Source organism: Aulonocara stuartgranti (assembly GCF_965226115.1).
Source record: "Aulonocara stuartgranti genome assembly, chromosome: 4".
NCBI classification, from domain to species: domain Eukaryota; kingdom Metazoa; phylum Chordata; class Actinopteri; order Cichliformes; family Cichlidae; genus Aulonocara; species Aulonocara stuartgranti.
This window is the reverse complement of record NC_138942.1, coordinates 3,160,827-3,184,239: the sequence shown is the minus strand read 5'-3', so window position 1 is coordinate 3,184,239 and position 23,413 is coordinate 3,160,827. Positions and strand designations below refer to the sequence as shown.

Below are 23,413 nucleotides of genomic sequence, written 5' to 3'. Positions count from 1 at the left end.
GTGACATATATATAAGTAACCTCTGATTGTTTTCTGAGTGTCAGAATAAAGCAGTTATATGATCATCATGTCTGCCTTCACACATGGATGTTGTTGTTGCTGTTGTCAATCTAAGACTTTCTCACCACAGTCTAAATTTCCTACCAACCAAAGTCAGTTAACAAAAATAGTCAGTACAGATCTTTTCTTCTTCTTCGCTTCATTGAGATTTAAGCGTCGAATAAGCCCAACTTATTGCTACGTGTAGCTCTTTCAGTTTTTTTTTAAGTTGCTCCTTTGTGGCACGAAATCAAACAGCGGGGAGACTATTAATAATTTAAGTTGAGGTAACTGCTCGTCCACTGTCGTAAGTTGTGTTGGTTGACAGACTGATCTGATCACGCTTAAATGATCCAAACAGGAAATGGGTAACTTAGAGCACAAGGTTAATAATAAATTGTGGAAAATAAATGAATACATTGAAGCTGTAGTGTCACACTGGAACTATAATAACTAATAAACTCAAAAATTAAAGGCCATGAACACCACAAACTGAAAGGTTGGCGCTAGACTGAATCAGCTGTTGTGATTGGTTGTTTTGGTCAGGTGACTCAGCGGTCCCCAATCCCTGGGGCATGGACCAGTAACGATCCGTGAGTCGTTTGGTACCGGGGTGTGAAGTTTATGGTTTTTAGAGTCAACTCGTCGTTTCCCGTGTTGTAGTTGTGCGTCTTATTTTGAAAGGAATATTTAGGCGTTACCATAACGATCAGATCATTAAGGGGCAGACAGGAGGATGCTACGCTCAATGTTGTTGGTGCATTTTAGGAGGACGCTGCTAATAAAGTTACATAATTACACAGTGAAGTCACGTTTATTATTATATTGTTGTATTTATCCGCCACACCTTAAAGGATGGGGACCGCTGAGGTAACTGATGAAAAAGGTTGCGTGGGAGCCAATCAGGTCGGTTGCGGACTTGTTGCATCAACTTGTTTGCCTATGACGGGCAGCCAAAATTAGCTTCAGAAGCTACACCACACAGCTGGTTTCAGCAGGTCTCCTCTAACCTCAGACGAAAGATTATTTTCAGGAGTCTTTGGTGTTTTTGAGGACCTTCACTACCATAAATGCTGTTAGGGAGAAACTGTGAGGGGAAAACGCGACGGATGGACGCTGTCGGTTAGCTACCTGATGACGCTGTGGAGGCGGTTGCGTGCAGCTGAAGGTGTTGAGGACTTGGATAAGAGCCTCACTTCTGTTAGAGATGAGCAGCACAAATAAGCTTCAAACCCCTCTGAGCTGTGATTACACACCTCGGATTTGGAAGGGCGGGTTTCAGAGCTCAAAGATTATTTTCTGTAGTGGTGACAGTGTTTAAGGATCTTCACCTACTCTGCCTTTGTCTTAATGACGATCCAGCGACTGTTTAGCCCGTGTAACGTTCCAGCAACATCCAAACTAGCGTCCGCTCTCCTTCACTGCACGGTGGCAGCACAAACAGATTAAAACTTGAGGAAATAAACCCCAAACTGTCCGCAGGGCTCAAAGCTAACATGCACACTGTTAAGCAGACTTCACAAACTATGAGTGAGAGCAGCACAGGCTCTCACGCCTGAACCATCCCCTCCCCTGAATCCTTCACATCCGTGGGTGATTAATATATTTGTGTCTGCAGTCCTTCCAGTTCCAGGCTGCCTGACAGCGAGGCCTATATGTAGCTGCAGCGCTATTGTGCTCCCTCCCTGCTGAGCCGTAAGACCGCATGTGGATATTTTTGTATGGTGGGTCCCCAGCGAGCGCTCAGTAAATCCGAGGTATAGAATAGATAGAGGAGAGGAAAAGCTTGGGCCAGTTCCTCTCTGGGAAGAGCCAGATTGGGGCGGGGGTGCAGGGTGGAGGCTGATTGAGCACGCCACTTGTTTGACTGTTTGTCTCTGCTGGTTAGGAGGTGGTGGGGGGACTGGGCGGGGTGATGCACTACAAAGCCATTCTGAAATTAAAGCCTCATCTTCTTTCATTTATTTATTTTTTCATCAGAAGCTCAACAGAGCTGCCGAAGATCACTGTGAATTAGGAAGCGTCTGTCACGACGAGGGTCCCGGGACACTCGCCTCGCCCACACCCCTCCACCCCTCTCTCCCCAGCTGCCATCCGGCCCCATTATACGCTGAGACTTTTCACTTTGTGCTGCCAAACTGCCGATCTCCACTCGCACGATTACAGCTCGCTCTGATCTGTATCCTGGGGAGAGCAGTAGCTTTGGTTTTGGCATGCGTGAGACCTCTACTCCCGCTTCTTTTATGCCGCATTACAAGAGCGCGATGAAACGCGAATGACGCCGAGCTCCCAAACTTTTTCGCAGTTGAGTTGTAGACGCTGTGGCTCCTGTTGCCGGTTTCCACGCCGTGTCTTAACCTCAACTTCTGAACTTTTTTAGTGTACATTGCACAGATGGGGCGGAGGGGGCTTTAAAGCGAGCGCGGGTTGTTTACTCCATACGTTGTTCCATATGTTTACCAGTGTTGGTTTCTCTCAGAGAACTATGCTGTCGGCGACACGATCCTCGCCCCCAAAAAACTTACTCAGAGAGGCACAAAGTTGCACCGAGCTGCTGCACACTGACTCTTCACAGCACCTCTCATTATGCATGTCTATCAGAAACATAACTTTCTGCATATTCACCAGTCTTCCCGCTTCTCTCCCCTGTTTCTAGTAAATACAAAATGAAGAGCTGTACTCAGTATTGATGGACATCACAGATGAAAACAACGAAGAGAGGAGAACTAGCTTTAAGAAAATAACAAAAGAAGAAGAAGACAAGGAGGAGTCCCTCTACTGAGGCTGGCGAGGAAAGACGGGAGGCGTACAAAGTGGCGCCGCGGCAGTGGTGTCAAACCAGCCACAAACTTGACAGACGGAGTGAGCCAGTTTCCACCAGGGACCACCTTTTTGCCGGGTAGAAAAAGACAGAGAGAGAATGAAAAGTGTCCCGTTATTATAAAACATTTTATTTTTCTATACTTTTGTGATTTACAATGGTAAAAAAAAAAGTGTGTATAAAGCAGTATATATGTACAAATCTGTTTTTATGTTTTTTGGTAAGGGAGATGAACAGTTGGCCCTTGATGCTGATTCTGTGGTATGCAGGAAGGAGGAGGGAGGAGCCCCGCCCCCCCTCCTCTCTCTGTGGCACACTGCTCTGTCGCCGAGGTCGTGTTTGAAAAAAAAAAAGTTACAAAACAGAAAAGGTGGCAGGGAGAGCTCGGCATCCAGGCAGAAGCACTTTCTATGCTGTACTTCCTGTGGGTGGAGTCAAAGGTCAACCCTCCTGGTCTCACTGCTCCGCCTTCTTCCTTCCAACCTCCCCAAAACTCCTTCCTTCCTTCCTTCCTTCTCGGGCCGGTGATGACGCTCTTTCCTCCTTGTTGCGGTGTCACTGGCCTGCAGCGCCTAGCGTTAGCAGCGTCCCCCGTGGATACTGTTGTGATGTCACTTCCTCCCGGCAGCACCATTGGGCATCCCCGCCCTCCCCAATGGGCAGCATCACTGGTTTACAGCGTTGGGGAGTGGGGGGGGTGAGCCACGGCGGGACGGTGAGACGGTGTAAAGCCGAGCCTCCCCGTCTGCCCCTCTCCACGCCCCAGCAGAGGTCACTGACTGAGGACTAGTTAGAGAACACGGCGCAGAAGTCGCCGACTTTACTCACCTGCCAGACTCCGAGCCCAAGCCTTTGCGTCACTCCGCACCGACGGACAAACTGTCAGACCAACGCGACGATAAGGTGCGTACGACTACCAAGGATGCACGTTTCCACCTGACGAGAATAACTCATCGACGTCCATGTAACAAATTGAATTATAATCGAATAATCCCATCGTACTACATCAGCAGGTGCATAACCAAAACACAAGCCTGAGGCATATAGACTTATGTCGCTAGATAAAACATATAGAAATACAGTAGTGCCCATCCAACGGTAATCGAGGAACTAGGGCTGAAATATGTCAACTTTTCTTTGTCCGTGTATTCTGAGAATATTTATTTGTGTGTTTTTTGTATTTTTTTGCAGCACTGAAAGTTTTAAACAGGAAAAAAAAAGTTTTAATTTGGTGGAAGCGAAACCTTAATTCTTTATATCAGGAAAAATCACTGTAAACGTGTTAAATCAAGAATGTTGGTTCAGTTTTTGAATGTACTTTAATGTCTAGGGTGTCCAATAAGTATGTATTCTTTTTCTGTATATAAATATATATACATATCTATTATATGGGCTGTGGTGATGTCAGGGAATAGAGGGGGTGGGCAGGAAAGCCTCTGGCCCCCAACATAGATATCAGACCCCTCCCACTAAATATGTCCCTGATATTTACTGTAACATGTGATCATGTGTTATATGATTGAAAGTGTGACGGTGATAGTGTGAACTGATCTCCCCCGACATCGCCCCCCGAATCCCACGTTTACCACACACAGGTTAACAACACAGGCAGGATCACACACACAATCCCCAAACTGCTTTTTTCCCCTCTTTTTTTGTGCCCCACTCTGAGCAAAAACACCACATCCCACTTTCAGACACTTCACAAAAAGAACCACATCTGCGCGCTAACTCCGGCCCCGCGCCGGAGCTCCAGCACTTGCTAATTAGCGCAAAGTTTAGTGGGATAAAAAGTTTATGAATATTGATTTTTCTTTTCTTACTTGAACCAAAGCATGATTTGAACACACAGTCTCAGTGCTCTTTGATCAGGAGACAGCGGGACTCGGTGATGACGGCGGAGCCCGGATGTGTATTGACGTGACCCAGATTTCATTCGCTCATCGCCGCCGAGGTAGAGCTCGCTCTCCCGCTAACGTAACGAGCCTCGCTGACGAAGCCCGGCTCGCGGCTTCCTGCGGCAGCTGCCTCGGTTTATGAGCCGCTGTTCTGGCGCTGACCCTGGTGGGCGGGCGGTTTTATTGCGTATTGGAAACAACCTGCTGGCCCTGAGGAGAAACTTTATCAGAGGCGAGCGGGTTCGGGTGAAGCACAACTTTGTTTGAGAGTTCAGGGTACACTACTTGGTAGTGGTTTTGTGTGAGTGGTTACAAGAGGGTAAGACTAGGTTAAGCTCCTGACTTCCTGTACAAAACTACAGTGTGTACTGTTATTATCCTGTACAGTAAATCTCACCTCACACTTCTTGATTAACTTCATCTTATTTCAGGTTAAAAAAAGTACTTGTTCTAAATCAGGGCTCCTACCCACGCGACCTCTGTTCATCCGTAGACAGCTTCTCATATATTACAGAGTATCTATATCATGCCAACTAACTGTCGTGAAGTCTAATTGGGGTAAAGTCGGTCATTCGTTCTCCCATGCAGCGATCACACACAGGCTTAGCGTCTTCATACCTGTAGGTTTGTCACGCGGTTCCTCTGGCCTACTTACGGGTTACAGCCCCGCGGTAGGGCAGAAGCAACGCAGGAGCAGGCTGGAGTTTTACTTCGATGGCAACTTTGTGGAAAGCAGAGCTTCTCTGAAAGGAAAACGGGGGGAAACCTAAATGGTCACTACATGATCAGCAGCGATAAAGAGCCACAGTTTGTCGTTTGTTTTTTAACGAACTTTAGGTTTTGGTCAGATGTTCGGATTTTGTCCACTGAAATATCTATGCATTCTGCAACAAGAACACTTGATGTCATGTGTGATAGGCACATTCTGGGTAGACAGCACTTTTCTCTACTTCTTCTAGTCAACTCCTAGCTGATAAAACCTAAACGGATAACACTGGTATTATTATGCATTTTAATTTTGTCAGCAAATCTCAACACAAGACAAAAAAAAAAAAAATTGTTTCTGATTTTTCTTGTTTTTCTGACTTCCACTTTGACCGTGTCTCTTGGTTTATAGTGAAGACTATTATGTGTGATTCGCATATTTAAAAAACTCGTATCGATCGTATCCTGGCTCGTTACGCCGCTCCTGGAAAAGCCGTTTTGGCGCCTTTAGTCTTAAAATCCTTCTTTTTCTTCTGATTGGCTCCCAGAGCTTCAGGCGAGGGGAGATTCTCGAGACGACCGTGTAAGGAGATCCAACGCTTCAAGCTTTCAGCTCACAGGGATTACAATAACACACGTTCGCCTAATTAAACGAAGGCTTCAGCAATCTCTCACATATATGATATAAACCTGAAATAAGTCCCCTTTAAAACCGAGGAAGCAGCTGGCCGCTATACTTTTTGTAAGCATTGCTCAAACTGAAGTGCATTACTTAGGGACTGTTTCCAGCAGCTGATTAATCCACATTTGGTGCTCTGGTGAGTATTTGTGGCAGCAGAGGTGTGTGTGTGGGTTCAGGTCAGAGTAAACTATAGTGTGTGTTTCTGTGGTAATCAAGGACAACAGTGTGGCTCCCTGCTGGGATTTTAACGGTTTCTGGCCAACAATGAAGCTCTGCAGATACATCTGGCACACACACACACGATACTACACTGCACCTCTGCTCGTTTTATTGCATTTGATGTCAGAGGTCAATATAAAGCATTTCTACGGGGCGACGATGCAGACGCATGTAATATATTAGGCTGCCACGGTTTTAGTTCTTAACTGCTAACTTGAATTTTTACAGTACAGTGGTTCACAGTCAGTATAACCGTTTCTCTAGTTTTTCCTCTGAACAATATTAGTCACAGTAGTCGTCGTAGTTTTAGTAAGAGTAGTTCGGGATTTCGTGCAATTCTCTTTAGAGTCCGCTGGATTTTTGAGGCCGGCGCTCACACCAGTGTTTAGGCAGCAGGACATTCTGATGAGGATTTATATGGGCCAGTATTCTTTTATAGATATGTAAGTACACAGTATTTTAGAGCGATATATCAAATAACTAACGATGTGGTCACCGTTCAGTATTCCAGCAATGTATTTCAGAAACACTTTAGCAACTTAGAATAGAGACACGCCTCGACTCCATGATGCTGCTCTGCTACATGTGCTGCAAACGGCGTCGGCGCCCCTCCGCTGGGAAAACCGAGCGATGACTCCATTTAGAAATTAACCCGACCCGCTTTTTTTTCTACCTTGTACTAAAAAAACAAAACAAAACCAAAAAAAAAGTTTTACAAAGAATGAAAACAGAGTTTTTACGTCACACTGGACAACTTACATGACTATGATGAGCAAATATCACTAAACCATCGCTAAATCTAATGACGTGTTCAGACCAATTTTGATACACACAGTCTATGCAAAAGGTGCAAATTCAAACCGATTTGCACCGGGTGAGGCGAGAATAGAGGCAAATAAACAGCCGCGGGGTTTCAGCGAGAAATTCACTTCAAGCTGTGCTGTTAAAGCCGATCAGCTGCTTCCCCTGACTCAGCATCCGAGAGATACGAGGGGGGAGGAAGAGTTTGGAGAAAGTTTCAGAGGAAATCTGGAACCGGGCGTCCCATCGGTCGCTGGGGTGAATATTTAGGGGTTGCAAAACGATCCAAAACCAGCAACCGCATTCATGAGAGTCACACAAAGTGAAACTCTGTTTCATGTTTGGTCTGAACACCACGTTAGAGCCGCAGCTTCAAGGTGATTTTCACCTGCATTCCTGCCCATTAAAACAACGACACTACACGTGTGCACACAACGTGGGTACATCGCTTCCTCTTTAGTGTTCGAGCGTGTAAACAGCTTTACGGATGACTTTTGGCCAACTTTTGAATTATCTTGAAAAGAAAAAACAGACGGAGTGAGAGAGAAAATGTTGTCCTTTATAACTTTTTGCTGGTACGTGTAAAGAATAGAGCTCATCCTGCTTACGGGTAGAATTCTGTCCTAGTAGCTTTCATTGCATGAAGTTATCTTGTCACATTTTCTGACTGAGAACAGCTCCTGTGAACAAAGCTTCCTTTAAACGTGCTCACCAAGCCTCACGGGAGCTGCGCTCGAACAGTTAAAAAAACAACAAAAAAAGTCTTTTGATCCGTGTCAATATGAAAAGTATCTACTACATTTTAAATGATGTAATCTGAGTAGTTAGATGTTTGTAATGTCTCTTTCTCCAGTGGTCAAGTCTGGATTATAGGATACATGAAAATTTTTAGGGACTTTTTGTTTCATGTTTTTGTTTTTTTGGGGTCGTTTTAACTGTGGCTGTTTGTCTCTGTCCGCCGGTGCAAAGTCTGAACTTCCAAGTTTACATCTGCATCCATTTGTTGTGTCCAAAACTCCAGCCTGCGCCTTAACAGTGGGATGGAGCGGGGGTGGGTGTGTGTGTGGGGGTGGGGTTGAAGTGACCCTCCCTTCTTTCCTTCCTTCCTTCCTTCCTTCCTTCAGATGCCTTTAGTATAACGAACTGGTCCTGATCTTCCTGAGCACAACTGCTTGAGCTGTGACACTAGCAGGATGTCCCCGCCTCCAGCACACCCGCCCCAGTACTACCATCCCAATCCCCCCCTGCCCTGCCCCCAGCCTTCTAGTATGTGAGTTGACCGGTCCCCTTTTGTATTCCTGGTGTTCTGTACATAATGACCTTCCCTTCCCTCTCCCGTCCTACCCGCCCCCGGCTGTCCTTTCAGGGGGAAAAAAAAAAACAAAAACATCCTGACTCCCCTGAAATCTTGTATTTTGTTCTAATAATGACGAAATTTATTTATAAGGATTTTTTAAAATCTAACTCTTTCTCCTTTTGTAAATGTTCCAGTTAAATAAAGTTTAAAAAAATGTTAAAAAATTAAATGGATATATTGAAAGGTTAAAAAAAAAAAATGTCTCTAGAAGTCCCCGCCCCCTCCTCTGGCTCTGTACTCTGAACTTTGTGTTTTTGTTTTTTCTCTTTCTGTATGCTTCTCTTTACGTGCTTCAGATGAAGAGTTCTATTTATTATGACATTAACGTTATTATAATTATGACTAATTATTAATATTATCATCATCCTCATCATCCTCATTATTATCATTAATAAACTTGTCTACTTCAGCCTCCGCGTCTCCGCTGTTTTGTGGTGAGTGATGAGTTGCTGGATGCTCGCGGTAACGCTACAAGTCCCACGACGCCGCGTGACACGAGCCAGGTGGAATGGGGGCGGGGCCACGCTTCCAGACCCATTTGTCTTGTGCCGGAGCCCCTCTGGGGCCGCATGATGGAGAGCACCTGTCTGTCGCCGAGGCTGCCATTTACCCAACCGGAGAAAGACAAACTCAAAGACCGAAGCCCGCGAGTGGAGAAATATAGAAGCGCCTTCAGGGGGAAGCGGGAGAGACAAAAAACACGAATGTAAATACTTCAGAAGATCAGTGCCTCTCCATCACTGTTGACTTTGTTTAATCCTTTGAGCCTCTACAAACAATGGGAGATGGGATTTTTTCTTTTTTTTGTCACAACAAAATCTAGAAAATGTTATTTGTGTCACTGCTGTGCCACATCAGGATGCGCACACGCTCCCCTTCAGTAGGCGAATACGGTTCGTGTGCTTTTGTTTTAACGTCGCCGTTTTTATTAGCTGTTTAAGACATGCCCCAGTTTCTGTTTTCTGCTTATTAATAATACATAATAACACGAAACTGACATTTAATGGAGGCGACGAAGGCACGTGAGAGCGGGCACGCAGGGGACAAAAAGACACTGAAAAATAAACTATTTTTAGTTCATGTTGACATTTTTCGCTTTAGTATTCAAACAGCTGAGAGAGGACTCGTATCAGTTTTCTATGTATTCTTCCAAACCAAGTGTATAACCTGATATTTAACTAAAGCTGTTTTCACACAAGAACCCTGGAAAATGTCTCCGGATGCTTCTCCATAGCGAGAACATAGAGTTCGCTGTTTGTGACGGTGCAGCCTGGACACGCTGTGCAAGACAAAGACAAAGAGTTCTCTGGTTTTTATTAGTTTTCAGTTGTTGGTTTGAGTTTGGGTTCAGAGTGAGTTTGCTTTTTTCATTTTTTGCTTTGATTTTTTTTTTAATTGTTCAGTTTTTGCTTAGTTTTGGTCTTTTTTTTTTTATCATTTTAATATGTGGAAGTATCTCCAAGTAGACTTGTAGTCAAGACCGCCTAATCCGAGACCGAGACCAAGACCGAGACAAAAAAAAGTCTTTAAACTGCAGCCAGATGCTATTCTATATACATATGCAGGACACCTTAAACTAGTTTTTTAATTAAGCAGCAAGGCAGAACAAAGTCGGGCCTGTATCAAGACACAGGGACTAAACCCCAATTCAACCAGACCCAGAACTGATCCAGAATTAAAACAGGACTACAACAGTAACCAAGACAGAACCAGAATCAGAACTAGATGATAGCAGCACTAAAAATCATCATAGACCTGCACTACACTTATTTTTTAATTCTACCAAAGTACAATATTTAGATTGAGAAAAGTTCATATAATTATTTAGCCTTGTTGTGCAAACAAGCCTGCAGAACTTAATAAATATAGAATTTGAAAAATAACAAATGGTATCTAAAAAGAAACACTAGGTACGAGATACATGTTCTGATGAGTTTTGGCAAACAACCATTTGACTAACATGTGTGTCTCACCTGCTCTTCTGTCGTCTCCCTCCCTCTTTGTGCTGACAATCAAGCCAAACACCAACATCATCAAATATACAGTGGAAACCAGATGTTTAAATACTCTTCAGATAAAAACACAAACACTTTTTTAATTGTAACATCAAATCAGACTAAATGTTTATTTTTTTTAAGATTGATAAATATGAGAAACTATCTGTATTTCTTAATTGCAAATGGCACCAAATTGTATTCAAAATTGAGCCACACTTATGGAGCTCCACAATTCTTTGGGGCGACCGTGGCTCAGGGGGTTGGGAAGCGCATCTGTACTTGGTCCTGGTCGTTGTGTCCTTGGGCAAGACACTTCACCTACTGGTGTTGGCCAGAGGGGCCGATGGCGCGATATGGCAGCCTCGCTTCTGTCAGTCTGCCCAAGGGCAGCTGTGACTACAACTGTAGCTGCCTCCACCAGTGTATGAATGTGAGAGTGAATGAATAGTGGCATTGTAAAGCGCTTTGGGTGCCTTGAAAAGCGCTATATAAATCCAATCCATTATTATTTTCCTGGTGTTTTGGTTGACATCTCTTGATGTTCCCATGTCACAGAAACAGACTCTGTGTTTTGCCTTATATGCATCCACAGCTGTGCCACCAATTTACTCACATGGACTCTACGAACCTATCAGAAGCTTCTTCAGCTCAGAATGGAATCGTCTGGAGTTTTCTTATTAATTAACAATAAACTTAGTGTACATGTACTCCTGAATTTGATGAAAGGGATTAAAATAGACAGCTCCCTCTTTTTATTCTGACATTTCACTAATTCAAAAGATATTTCAACATTTATTTATCTAAAACAAAAGTTTACTCTAAATTGATGTTTAACAGTAAAAAAAGTTTTTATGTTTTCTCCATAAAGTGTAAATATCTGGTTTCAACTGTGAATATCCTGCTGTGTATTGAAATTCCTCTTGTTTTGCATAGATATACTGAACAACATCCAAAGCATAATATATAAAATAACATCTACCTGAGTTTTTTCTTTGAAAGAAGCTCCTTATGTCCATTGTTGTGTTCATCAGTACACAATTGAAACCGATTTAGAGAGTTTGGTTAGCCGTGGAGGGAAACAACTGAAAATATGAAATGTAAGCTAAGACTCTCTAAAAAATCAGCATTGCTGTTCGGCTTTTTATTTATCCATTTGTTGATTCACTCGAAGAGCAAGTAACGCAACCAAGTGATCAGTTTGATATCAATCTTTTGTGATAAACCTTCATATTTACATTATTTGTACAGTACGAATGATTTGCTTTGGTACCTGGTCAAACTTAAGCTCTCCTCTGTCTGCAGCAAACTCGCAGGCAGCAGCTTCTCCCCCCTCGCTCACATGGGTGCTGTGCTCAGTCGCCTAGTGCCTGAGCTCGGATCATACCAAAATTAGGGGGAATTTACAACGGTGCGATCTGTGCTTCGTGTGTTGTTTTTGTTTTATACAGTTGTCAGTCAGGCCTCTAACTAACAAATTACACTCCAAAAGACCCCATGCTTCTGAAAAAATGTCCGGGGCTCAAGCCCAGTAAGCCACCCCCCCCGCTCCGCTGATGGTTGACTCCAAATCTCCCGAACACTATGTCGATTTGAGGACAAAAGTCCGTCGAGACCGGTCTCGAGACATCCAACTCAATCTCCGAGGCTTGCTAAAGGAAGACACCCCAGTTTTCATTAACCATACAAGCATGAGCAAATTAAGTAAAAGCTAACAACATTAAGATTTTTTCAAAATGTTCACCATGCAAGTCCAACAGAGGAGATTATGGATGCTGTTGTGTCAGTATGGAACAACATCTCTGGCTGCCCCTCATCACCACACAGTAAAGGTTACGTGACAGCAATTCACAGCATCATGTCAAGAAACTGTCAAACATCAGGTAAATAACTACAGTGTTTGAGAGAAAAACCCCAATAATCAGATGATCTCCTATTGGCAGCACTCGGCGACAGTGGGAAGGAGGAACTCACTTTTAACAGAACCGGGATCAAGGAGAGGGCGCTATCATCCGAGACCGAGTGGAAGAGGAAAAATCGAGCACAAAGAGGCTTCAACAACGAACATTACACAGCTGCGTTCATTTACGTTTAACTTTTTAAATGTGTCTCTGAAGTAAAGATTCGGCTACAGGAGCTTGATTCAGAAATACGTGCTGCTGATGTCATCACTCGACTTATCCTGTTAATGGATAAAAATTAAACTGCTTTCTTAATGCAAAGAGGTTAGATTACATTTACTTTGATTACTCCATCATTTTTCAGGGTTGTACATTTAATTACGTGTAAAGTAGCCAACTTTATTTTTTACAGTTATTACAGATGTTTTAAGGCTGTAAAACCCCTCACTACACACTTTATACACTCAGACAGGCGTGAACATTCTCACACTTTTCTCTCTTGTTTACACTCAAAGTTCAAACCTTGGTAGAAAAATAAGTCCAGTATTATAGAAAGAAACCAAAGATCAAACCCTGTTTTCAGGTACAGAACATGTGAACCGAGCAGCTGCCAGAGAATTCAACATTAATGAATCACTGGTACGGAAGTAGAGGAAGCAAGAAGGAGGAGCTGAGTAAAGTTTGACTTATCTGACTGTTTTGTTTCACTTAATGCGCCTTATAATCGGAAAAATACGGTAACTTCTACCTTCCATTAGCATGTCAGGAAGTCCAACTTTTTGTGCGATGGTTAGCATCTTCCTCTGCCTTCTGGGAGCTACCGCAGCTGCTTTTGACGGTGCAAACGTTTCGTCGACAGTGTTGTTTGTTGGGGAGAAAACAAACATACAGTGCAGCACTTCAGAGTCACGCTATTAGCGATCGCAGATTTATGTAAATTTGACAAGCTGAACACATTCTGTACTGTACAGGAGACACGGCGCGAGATTTTGACAATGGTCTGCAGCCAATCAGGACGCAGGAGAAAATGCGCTGTATTAAAAAAAAAAAAAAGCACTCAAAATTGTACACAAAAATAAATCTGTGACACAGCGAGGCTGCGAAAGGTGAACTGCTTTATAGCGAGTGTATATTAATTTACATTCATTCACATTTCTCTCAGTGTTAATTACATTTATATATATTTATATGTATAATAATATTTGTTTTACAGGTGCTTGACTTGCAGATGCCTTAAATCATTACTGTTGTTGGACGTTGGGCCTCACCTGGTCACATCATGGCAAAAATGTATTTGTGCGCACATGTTGAGAAGAACTCTGACATTGTGTTCGCATTCACGTCCCGAGGCCCTAAGTAGCAGGTGATGGGTAAACTTCAGGCTTAACACTGTGTTTTCTGGGTTGTGAAAGTGGTTCCTCACCACAGTAACATGCTGCAGACCTGACCTGCAGGTTATGTTCAAGGTAAAAGATCAATATGTGCCAAACCACCGCCTACTAACCAATCAATTCTCTAGAAAATAGATCCCTGAAACCTGACGAACATCATTAAAGAAACAAAACAAACTTTATTTCCTGCTTTTTATTCCTGGTGTCTGCAAACAAAGCATTACTGTTATTGTTCTGTGAGCTGTAATACAGTGACATTATGCTAAAAATAGCCCCCGGAGCATTTTACTTGTTGACATTATGTAAAATGTTTCTGACTTGAATTATCTTTCGATATTAGATTGAGATGCAGCTGAAAGAGTAGGGCATAAACAGTCTAAGAAGCAAATCTAAACAATGCATTAATCTAATGGAACAAGCAGCTGTAATTATACCCAAATCTTCCCATTACTCACTACTGACAGTGATGACTCTATCAACCTAAACTGTTTGTTTCGGAGAGTTTTTAATGGTCTTTAAGAGCTTAAAAGCACACAAACTTTTTTTTATACTGGGATGTAAACGTTGCACAGTGCTCGTGCTTTCAGTTTGTGATCTCATGGTTAGACGGGTCGACCATCCAGTTGATAACCGCCTCCGCGTGATCGCACTTGAGCCTTCAGCTGTGCTGCAGCTCATCTATAGAACCTATAACCACTTTATCTTTGTCAGCTAGACTCGGAGAAACTGATTTTACAGCCACATCACCTCTGACCATCTTGTTTCATGCTTTACATTCATATTATTCCTGGATTTTAAATCTCTTAATATTGTTCTCGTTCATTTTCTGCTGTAGTGTTTTCACATGTATTATTATTAGAAAACATGTCCTGGATATGTTGTAGCACAGGCCTCCCCTGCACCTTTAACGATGACTTTTGTCACCTCAGTATGTCTGATTAAAGATGTGGGCTGATTAGAATAGTTTCCAGATGTTTCCCAGGGTAGCTTGAGACGCAGTCGTTTTGTTCTGTTAAGCCTGAAACATGGCAGAAATCACTGAGTTGAGAAAAGAGATTCGAGTTACTCTTAGTAGGCAAAGATCCCTCGAACCTCAGCGTGCTCACTTTCCCCCGATGAGGATCCTTAACAACAAAGCTGATTTTTGTTTCCTGATGTCTGCAAACAAATCTGAAGTACTTCTATTGCTCTATAAGTATTCATAGATTTAATGCCAAACTTGGACACTGAGGTGTTTCAGTGCTGCAAGAGTAAATCAGCCTATTTCTGATTTAAATTTAGCAACATGTAGCTGAAAGAACGAGGAATGAATCGTCTTACAGGCCAAATTTTTACCAAATCAAATACGCAAAATACTTTATATAATAAATAAAGGATCCAGGGGACGGGCTGAGACGGCGGCAGATCATCTCATCATTTTGTTTGTGTTTCAGAAATCAGCATTGTGGAAGAGTCGAAATGAAATGTGTCGTTTTTGCCTTCAGCTGAGCACTTGTGCTATTTTTTAGTGTTTGGGTTCATTTTAATGCCTTCTGTACAATAATAAATATATATGCTATAACTTTCTACTTCACAGATACTCAAACAATAGCTGCAATGTCAACCCTCTCCCACCTGGTGGCACCCTCTGTCTGCCTTGGTTGTTGCACAGTTCATTCAGCGGCATCACTTTTCAGCCACGCCAGCAGCCGTGTGGGTTAACCCAAGTGTGTCATCGTCCCTCACGGCCTCGTTCTGTCACACCTGCTCCTCTCGCACACCTGATCCCGTGAAATATCACCTCCCCATTTTATTCATACATGTAACGGTTGATTAAGGTCAAATGGAGATCTAAAATATGATAAAAGCATCTGTTGGGCTCCGATAGAATCTGTCACCCCAACCGCAGCAATTGACCATAATCACACAATTATGAAGCGATGAGACACTTTGGCTTTATGGGGAGGGTGCTTTGCTAAAACGGCCGACGTAAAACCCCATCTGTACAAATGGGCCTTGGATTTGAGCCAAAGCGGGGGCTAAAAGACCCAATATATCAAGTCACGGCACATCTAGCAGAGGGGAGCCGAGGGCCGCTGACAAAACGACGAGCCCGCTGGTGTCAAAGAAAAACACGGCTCAAATATTTGTAGCCACTATCAATTTTGTAGATACAGGATTCCCTCGTGTAATTTTGGTAGCAAATACAATTAACAAAGATGATTCATGAGCCAAATGACGGCCGAGTCCAAACCGGCTTGTAATACAGTTCGCTCTTCAGCCGCTCGAGTATTTATATCACAGCGATTAATCTCGGATGACACGAGGCCCGCGCGCTTTCTTTGACTGCTGCTGTTTGAATGAATGCTCTGTTCATCAGTGTCCACACACATACCGCAGACATATAATGTTACAGCTGCACGTATACTGCAGGGGTGAATTTCCTGGTAGAAAAAATGGATGTTCGAGTAGAGTTTATAGCTGTGTTAGTATGAGCTAACAGCCTCGCTGCACCTTGGCATTGATTTTCCAAGTCTCTTGGCCTCTCCTGGAGGGGCGCACGACGTTCCTCCAGCAGGTATTTGGTGTTTTGATAGGAGAGCGCTATGATGGAAAATTTCCCACCGGTGTTAAAACGGGTTGAGACTGTAAAGGTCACAACGTCACTTCGCTCTTATGAAGATCATCGTTTTGTTTCACCGCGGGATAAAGGCGACAGATCGGAAATACTTTGTATTGATTCGCTTTGACCCTCCTCTCCGCAGGGACGAGCCGGACCGGGCTGGGCCCAGAGGTCAGGAACACGGAGCGGTAGGTGAAAGGTCACCGTTCAGGGACAGACTCTAGGATCTCCTCTCCTCTTTGAGACATTTCTTGTATGCGGTCCTTTTCAAAAGAAACTTAATGACATAAAAAACTGTTTTTGTGTCCACTTCGTGAACAGCACACAGCAACAGTCCTCATATTTTTGTGCTATTCTATCACCGTGTGGACATAAAAACCACCGATTCTGCTAATAAACTGAAAACATCGTGTTACTTCTTCCTTCTTTTGTAATAGATATATTGTCTCTGCATCACGGTTATTATAGTAACTAACACTAAGTAATCTCTGCCATCACAATAAGACCTCAGCAGTGCCACACTGATGCTGTGATTCATGTAATTACAGCATCAGTGCCAACCATCCATTTCTTTTAGTATTTTGTGGCTGATTTTAGGAAATAATTTGAGATAAAGGAGGATTTGAAGTCCTTGGGCATCAACCTGAATCCCCGAGGAGCTTCAGGACAATCAGCCTGGAGACGGGACAGAAACTTGTCTCCAAGTTTGAAGAGACACGAGCAGTTGGAGGGACTGAAGGTCACTGACACGCCATTATCTGCCTCCTCAGCCAATCGCAACACGGCGATCTCCAGAAACTGATGGAGGCCGAACTAAGATGCTCAATAAAGGAAAGTTTTTTATAATATTCAAATTTTTCGTGATGCAAAAGTGATAGATGTCATGTGTCATTGTATATAAATGACACATGAAGTAAAATACAACCCTCAGATTTCAGCCTTCTCTTCTTTTAACGACCTATAAATCCCCGTGAAGCGATCCTCCGTTGTTTCCTGTCCAGTTTCGCTGCCATCGCAGTCCTCAGCAGACTTTATCCCATCACACAAAATAACAAGAATCAACAGGGGAGAGTATGAACCCACAATATGGCTCTAATAAATCAGCTAACGCAGCATTCATCACCAGTCTGTGTGCGCCTCTGTCGTTTGAGAGCGACAGAGGCTCGTCCTCCTCAGCCTCTCTGATGGAAGCAGAGCAGCAGGTTTCTTGTTTGGAGTTTTCGACAGTGCATCCATCAGCCCAGCACTGCGCCATCTGCTGCTAACGCTGCATGCTCGGCCCAGCTAAGTGCCATCTGCAGCCAACTTCGCTTACATCGCTCGGAGAACTTTTACTTTGGACTCGCGAGCGCTGAGTGGAGCAGGGGCGGGGCTTCGTTAAATCCGGTGATCTCATTTGTCCGTTTGAGAAGGCGGCAGCAGGTGAAAGGCAGAAACTTGGTAACGCGTAAGTTCTCCTTCTGTGCCATCGATCATGCTGAACACTTGGATTTTTGTTTCATATGATCCCATAAGACTTCATTAATGTCACAACCCTTCATCTACACACATTGTCCAACTCTTAGTCGTCCAACCTGAGCTGTAGTTATGCCGTCTGTCCAGATGAGGGAGACAAACCTTTAAAATGTACACACAGATCAGCCAGGAACAATCATGCACCGGAGACAACCGTCCCGCTGAGCCGGTCCTGCAGCGAGTCACTGTTTTCAGCTTAAAACTCAAATCAAAGCCGGCATCAGACCCTGCGAACAATGTGAGGCTGTTTAGAAATGATCGCACACGCAAGACTGAGAAATGTTTTATCTGAGAGACAAACGACTAGATGTGTTGTCTCATCAGTTTTGCATTGACCACGCTTTCAGAGACTGAGGGATCAGAAGCTGACACGTGCACACTGTGAAGATGGTTGCTTCTTAATAAAGGCAGTAAAAATAATGTAATTAGGTACAGTGGTATATATTTGATAAAACGTGCTTTAATTAAAGGAGTCAGTCTTTCACAAGTAAAAATAAGACTTTTAAGATCTGCTGGAAGATGTTCACGCTCGTCTGCAGGTTGTTCCCACTCCCAGCGTGCAGCACAAAGAAAGGCCGGCCTTGGTGACATCCCCTCCACTCTAATATGATTGTGGTTTAATACCCATTACAGCGGTGGAGAGGTGCTGTCATTAGCAATTCAGCAGGGCTGTAACTCACCTCCCCTTCTTATAATGATTGGGATCCTGAAAAAGAGGCGGCTATAAATGGAAACAAAAGTGCTGGGCTCAACAGAAAAGGAGCACCAGCCACAATTTGTGGGATGAGGCGAGCGCACGCTTGATGACCCATGGCCTTGTGGGTAATGCAAGGTCAGTCCGAGGAATTGGGTGATCTGAGAGCCAGGGGTTGGAAGAACCGCTTTGTTGGCACGAGGCGACAAATCAACAACAGCAGAGAGGGATGGAAAAATCTGAGAAGGAGAAAAGAGGGAAGAAAGCAAAGAGTGGCTGATACAGCGGGTGGTTTAATCGGAAGATGGCGTTACAATTCAAAACTCCAAATCCCAAAAAGATTCAGTTCACATCATCTAAAAGTAGGAAACTAGCAGCGATGTTGGTGACAGGTGAAGTAACCAACAAGAAGTGGGCGGGGTCCTGAATTAAAGGAACTTTGGGGTGAATGGGGAAGAAGAGTCGCTCGCAGTCATGAGGAGGAACATAGATGTACTGTGTCTGCAGTCAAAGACACCATCAGTGATTCTGCCTCCATCACCTTACCACACTACTTCACACAATCCAAGCAGTGTTGCCGTCTCTGGCTCGCAACTCGTGCTATTTTGGACTTGGCCTAGTTTATCTCCGGGGAGATTGTTTGGTTTCTACGCGTCTCTCTGGGTCGGTTGGCGCCATGCTAGCATTAGCCAGCTTCACCCAGCAGACGATGCTCACGGGCTGAGGAAGTGTGGCATCTCCAAGTCATCCGAGTGACGTCCTCTGTCTCAGCTGACTGCAGGTTTCTCAACCTTATAAACATCACATTTACATAATGGGCCAACATGGGCCATGAAGTCAGTTCTATGATCACCAATATGCTAATTGAGCACCGATCAATGGCCATGAGTGCCTATGACAGGACGGACCCTTGACTCCCCGCTCAGACCAGCGTTCCTCCTGGAAGTGTACGCCTCACCAGTGAAAGAGCGGCCACAGACCTGTGGGTGTAAATAGACCGCAGAGTCCCGGCCTGACGAGGTACTGTAGCTCGTCTGTGGTGCGCCATCTGTTTAGTCGAAGGTTGTTTGGTTTAAATGATGTTCTGCAACTTGAAAACCACAGAGATGTGATGTTTTGAGAAAACGTGTCTCTCTTCTCTCCTGGATCTTCCAGAGGATCCTTTAGGTTAAGCTTGCCATCAAACCACATGTACTCCGGGCCTCCCTGATATGATGTTCTCCCCTAATGCACACACAGACGTGTCACTGGCCCATCAGACACCCGTTTGTCTCATCATACGACCAACAAACTCCAGAAGATCTTCAGAAAGCCTCATCACAGAGAAAGCACGCAGCATTACAGAAGTTAGGATAAGGCAGAGGTCTATCTCTCTAACTAGCGGGCATAATTATCTTCTTCTTCATTAGAAAACTAAAAAGAGAAGTGTGTTCCCTTTAATTTGCCGCCTGCTGTGATCTTTTTTATTTTATCCTTTTCCACAATTAACCCAATCTGTTACGGCCAAAAGAATTAGAAACTCCGAGGATGAGCAGCACTTCTGGACTGCAAATTTTACAAGAAGAGCTTAGAAGTGAAGTCTGTCAGAGAGAAAGACGTGTTACTATCAGAAGAGGGGTGGAGGGAGATTTAATATTATTTCTGATTATAAGACTATGTGGAAACCATTAAAAGATCTCGTTCTGGTCGTTCTGCATCTTGTAAACTCCAACCCGTCTGTTTATATCTGATAAGTTATGGCTGTAGGAGTTTGCATGTTCTCTGCGTGGGTTCTGTTCTGTACTCCGCTTCCTCCCACAGTCCAAAGACATGCAGTTAGTGGGGATAGGTTCATTAGTGACTCTAAATGACCCATATGTGTGAATGTGAGTGCAGATGGTTGTCTGTCTCTGTGTGTTAGCAATGCAACAGACTGGCGACCTGTCCAGGGTGCACCCTGCCTCTCGCCCTAAGACAGCTGGGATAGGCTCCACCCCCCAGCGACCCTAACAAGGAAAAGCGGAAGAGAATGGATGCTTGGAAGTTATGACTGTATCTAATATCCAATATCTGAGGTCTTAATTACCCCAAACTTCAATCGTAATATGTCAGAATGTGTCCCGGCAGGGTGGATACAACACACTAATCATTCATCAAAAAATAATTCCCATTATTTTACATACTTTTCTCTAAAAGACAGTGTTCGGGTGACTAATGAGGACTTAAATTTAACACGATGACGATGAATTTACCAAAATAATAGTTTACGGGTGAAAAAACAGCGTCGAGCTTCAAACGAGCACAAACCCAAAGCGAAAAACATATTTCGAAACATTTTCTTTCCGTAAATGCATGAAGTAGAAGCATAAAGAGAACAACTGCAAAGGAAATAAAACAAGTTTGGGACCTTTTCTGGAACGAAGCTGGAAAGAAAACTGAAGAAATAACATTTAAACCTTTGTGGGAGACAAAAGCTTTTCGTTTCTGCCTCTTGGTAAGACAATTAGAGCCCATCTGTGACACTGTAACTGTGCTTATTCATATTATTTATAACGCCGCTGGTTCCTAATTGGAGTCAAAGCACTGACATCAGTTGAAAATCTGTCTGCTTGATTATCTAACGCAACGAAAACAAAGCTCCGCGAGCAAAGAGCCTGGATGATCGCTCCTTCGGACCATTTTTTCACTGGAAACAAAATCGAACCGATGATGAATCGCTGTCTTCTCTCTCTCTGCGTTTGCCTGGTGCCAAGGCGCTCAGGATTTAGAACCACTACTGGTGTCCATCTGCACACCGGATTTAAAATGTGGCTACGCTGTGACCCGTCTGTTGTCCGAGGCCTCTGGAGACGGAGGGAGAAGAGGACACGGTGCCAGGAAACGCTCGCTCACTCTGACAGGCGAACGTGTACGCTCGTGCGGCTTTTCTCGAGACCAAAGCTCTTTATCGGGAGGTGCGAATCATTCACGCAGCTCGTGAAGAAGAGCGTTCTCCCCGTGTGCTGACGGGAATAAAAACTAATTCTGATCAATGAAATGAAGCGTTTAACGCCATCTTAGCTGAACTGAGGGTGTTTGTCTTTGTGTTATGATCTCATTTCAGATTACATTTTGGGGGATCAAAAAGTGTATTTGCAGACGTGCAGATTAGTGTTATCAGCAGGAACAGTGTGACCTGTGAAAAATGAGGATGTACATGAGAGAATCTGTGTTGTGCACAATTCTGCCTGTTGGTTTAAGGCAGCTTACCGGGCGTCTGTTGCAGCCAAATCCATTTTTATTCACCCTGTGGATTATACGACTGCTTGGCAAGGCCGCCCTCGTGCAACTAAAGCCAGCGGGGACTCGTGCAGGTGGACGTCCTGAATATAGAGCACGGAAAGTAGAGGGGAACTGGCGACGCCTTGCAAATAAAAGCAATTTGTCACCAATGCTTTGCTTTGTTTTTGTCGAAAGGGCAAAGCTTTGGGTGCAAAATCCAGACAGACGGGATTTGAGTGGCGTGAGCTGCCTGTGGAGGGCGCTGGCACACCGGCGATGAGAGCAGCTGACTGGAGAGGTGCTGAGGACACACTTCTCAGTCTCTGCATGTGTGTGTGAAGTCTCGGGGTGGTGCTAACAATTGACGCTCGCCTGCAGAGAAAGTCCTCAAACAGACCCGAGAGCCTGTCACAGCACACGGAGAATAAAGGACGTCGGTAGTCTGTGCACAGCCTGAACGTGAAACATTAAAGGCTTCTTAGATTTCATGTGCTTTTGTGACATTACACTGCAGAGTAATGCACCTTACAGATCTCCAAAGCTCTCACCGCTTTAAATAAAAGTCAAAGAATAAATGCAAGTCTAGCTTTTATATGCGTTACATACGTCACTACTGAAGGTTCACAAAATATTATTTCATTCAGGATCGTTTTCAACGAGGTGGGCCAACCGGCGCCCTCTTCTATATGTTTTTAATGGATTAACTAAAGGGGGAGGGGGCGGGGCCTAAAATTACTAGTGTCAGGGAGGTGAAGAAGTGAGCACAGCAAAGGCAGGTTTCACATAAATACACTTTGTTTAACAGGCGATTCATGCAAAGCTTCTCTAGCTGAGTCAAGAGCTGCAAAGGAGCAGATGGGTCCACTTTAGAGGTAAGATAGCAAAACCAGGCTAGCCGACCGGCTAACCAAACAGAACACTGGAGGTTAAACATGTTCAGGGGAGGTATGGACATCCATTTGAAAAGATGTAAAGTTAATGTACCCACCTGTCTGCCCAGAAATGCAAACACCTGCGTTACACTGCTGTGTGTCTGCTATCAGGACACACGGTGAGCTTAGAAGAGAAAAGCTTTGCTCACACTTTAAGCTGCTTCAGCTCTGTACAGTCAGTGCCAAGCCAAGTTCAGCTGCAGGTAACAGATATGTGAGCGCGTGAACTCGTTTATCAGACACGCTCCATAAACGTGCAGCAGGAAGTCATTTTCTGCATCCATGTTTGTTTCCTGTTCTTTGGTGGCGAGTGGCCTGAGCAGTGATGTTGACCTGTTTACAGTCACTGCATCATCCATCAGGTGACCGGTCTCAGCTTGGCACGAGCTTCTGGGGAGAACAGACGCTTAACGGCTTGACAGGTTGCGTCCGGGCTCTCTGGGCCCGAGTGAAGCGCCGCTGGCTGCTGGACGGAAACGCCAAACAGCCTCGAGACACCCAGCGGACTTTGGGAGCAGCTCGTCATGCCGGCTGAGGCTGCAGGAGTCAGGCCACTGGCTGGTGTAAAGAGCACAGGCTCAAAAGTAAATGAGTCTGGGACATCACTGTTAACAGCGCCGTT

The 23,413-nt window shown here is 44.2% G+C and overlaps 1 protein-coding gene across 7 annotated transcripts in view; it reads right to left on the bottom strand.

The window, feature by feature from the left end:
* Positions 1-23,413, bottom strand: part of LOC309704605 (uncharacterized protein) — a gene marked incomplete at its 3' end in the record, with an annotated part of 144,331 nt that overhangs the window by 35,267 nt on the left and 85,651 nt on the right. The window contains exon 4 of one of the 7 annotated variants that reach the window (XM_082529866.1): positions 8,929-9,192. The exons of 5 other annotated variants lie outside the window; for them this stretch is intronic. In XM_082529866.1, coding sequence (XP_082385992.1) covers positions 8,929-9,192 — 264 coding nt within the window. Of the gene's footprint in view, positions 1-8,928; positions 9,193-18,728; positions 18,859-23,413 lie in introns of those variants that run through there. One more of the 7 variants, XR_014276301.1, reaches the window with a different exon arrangement.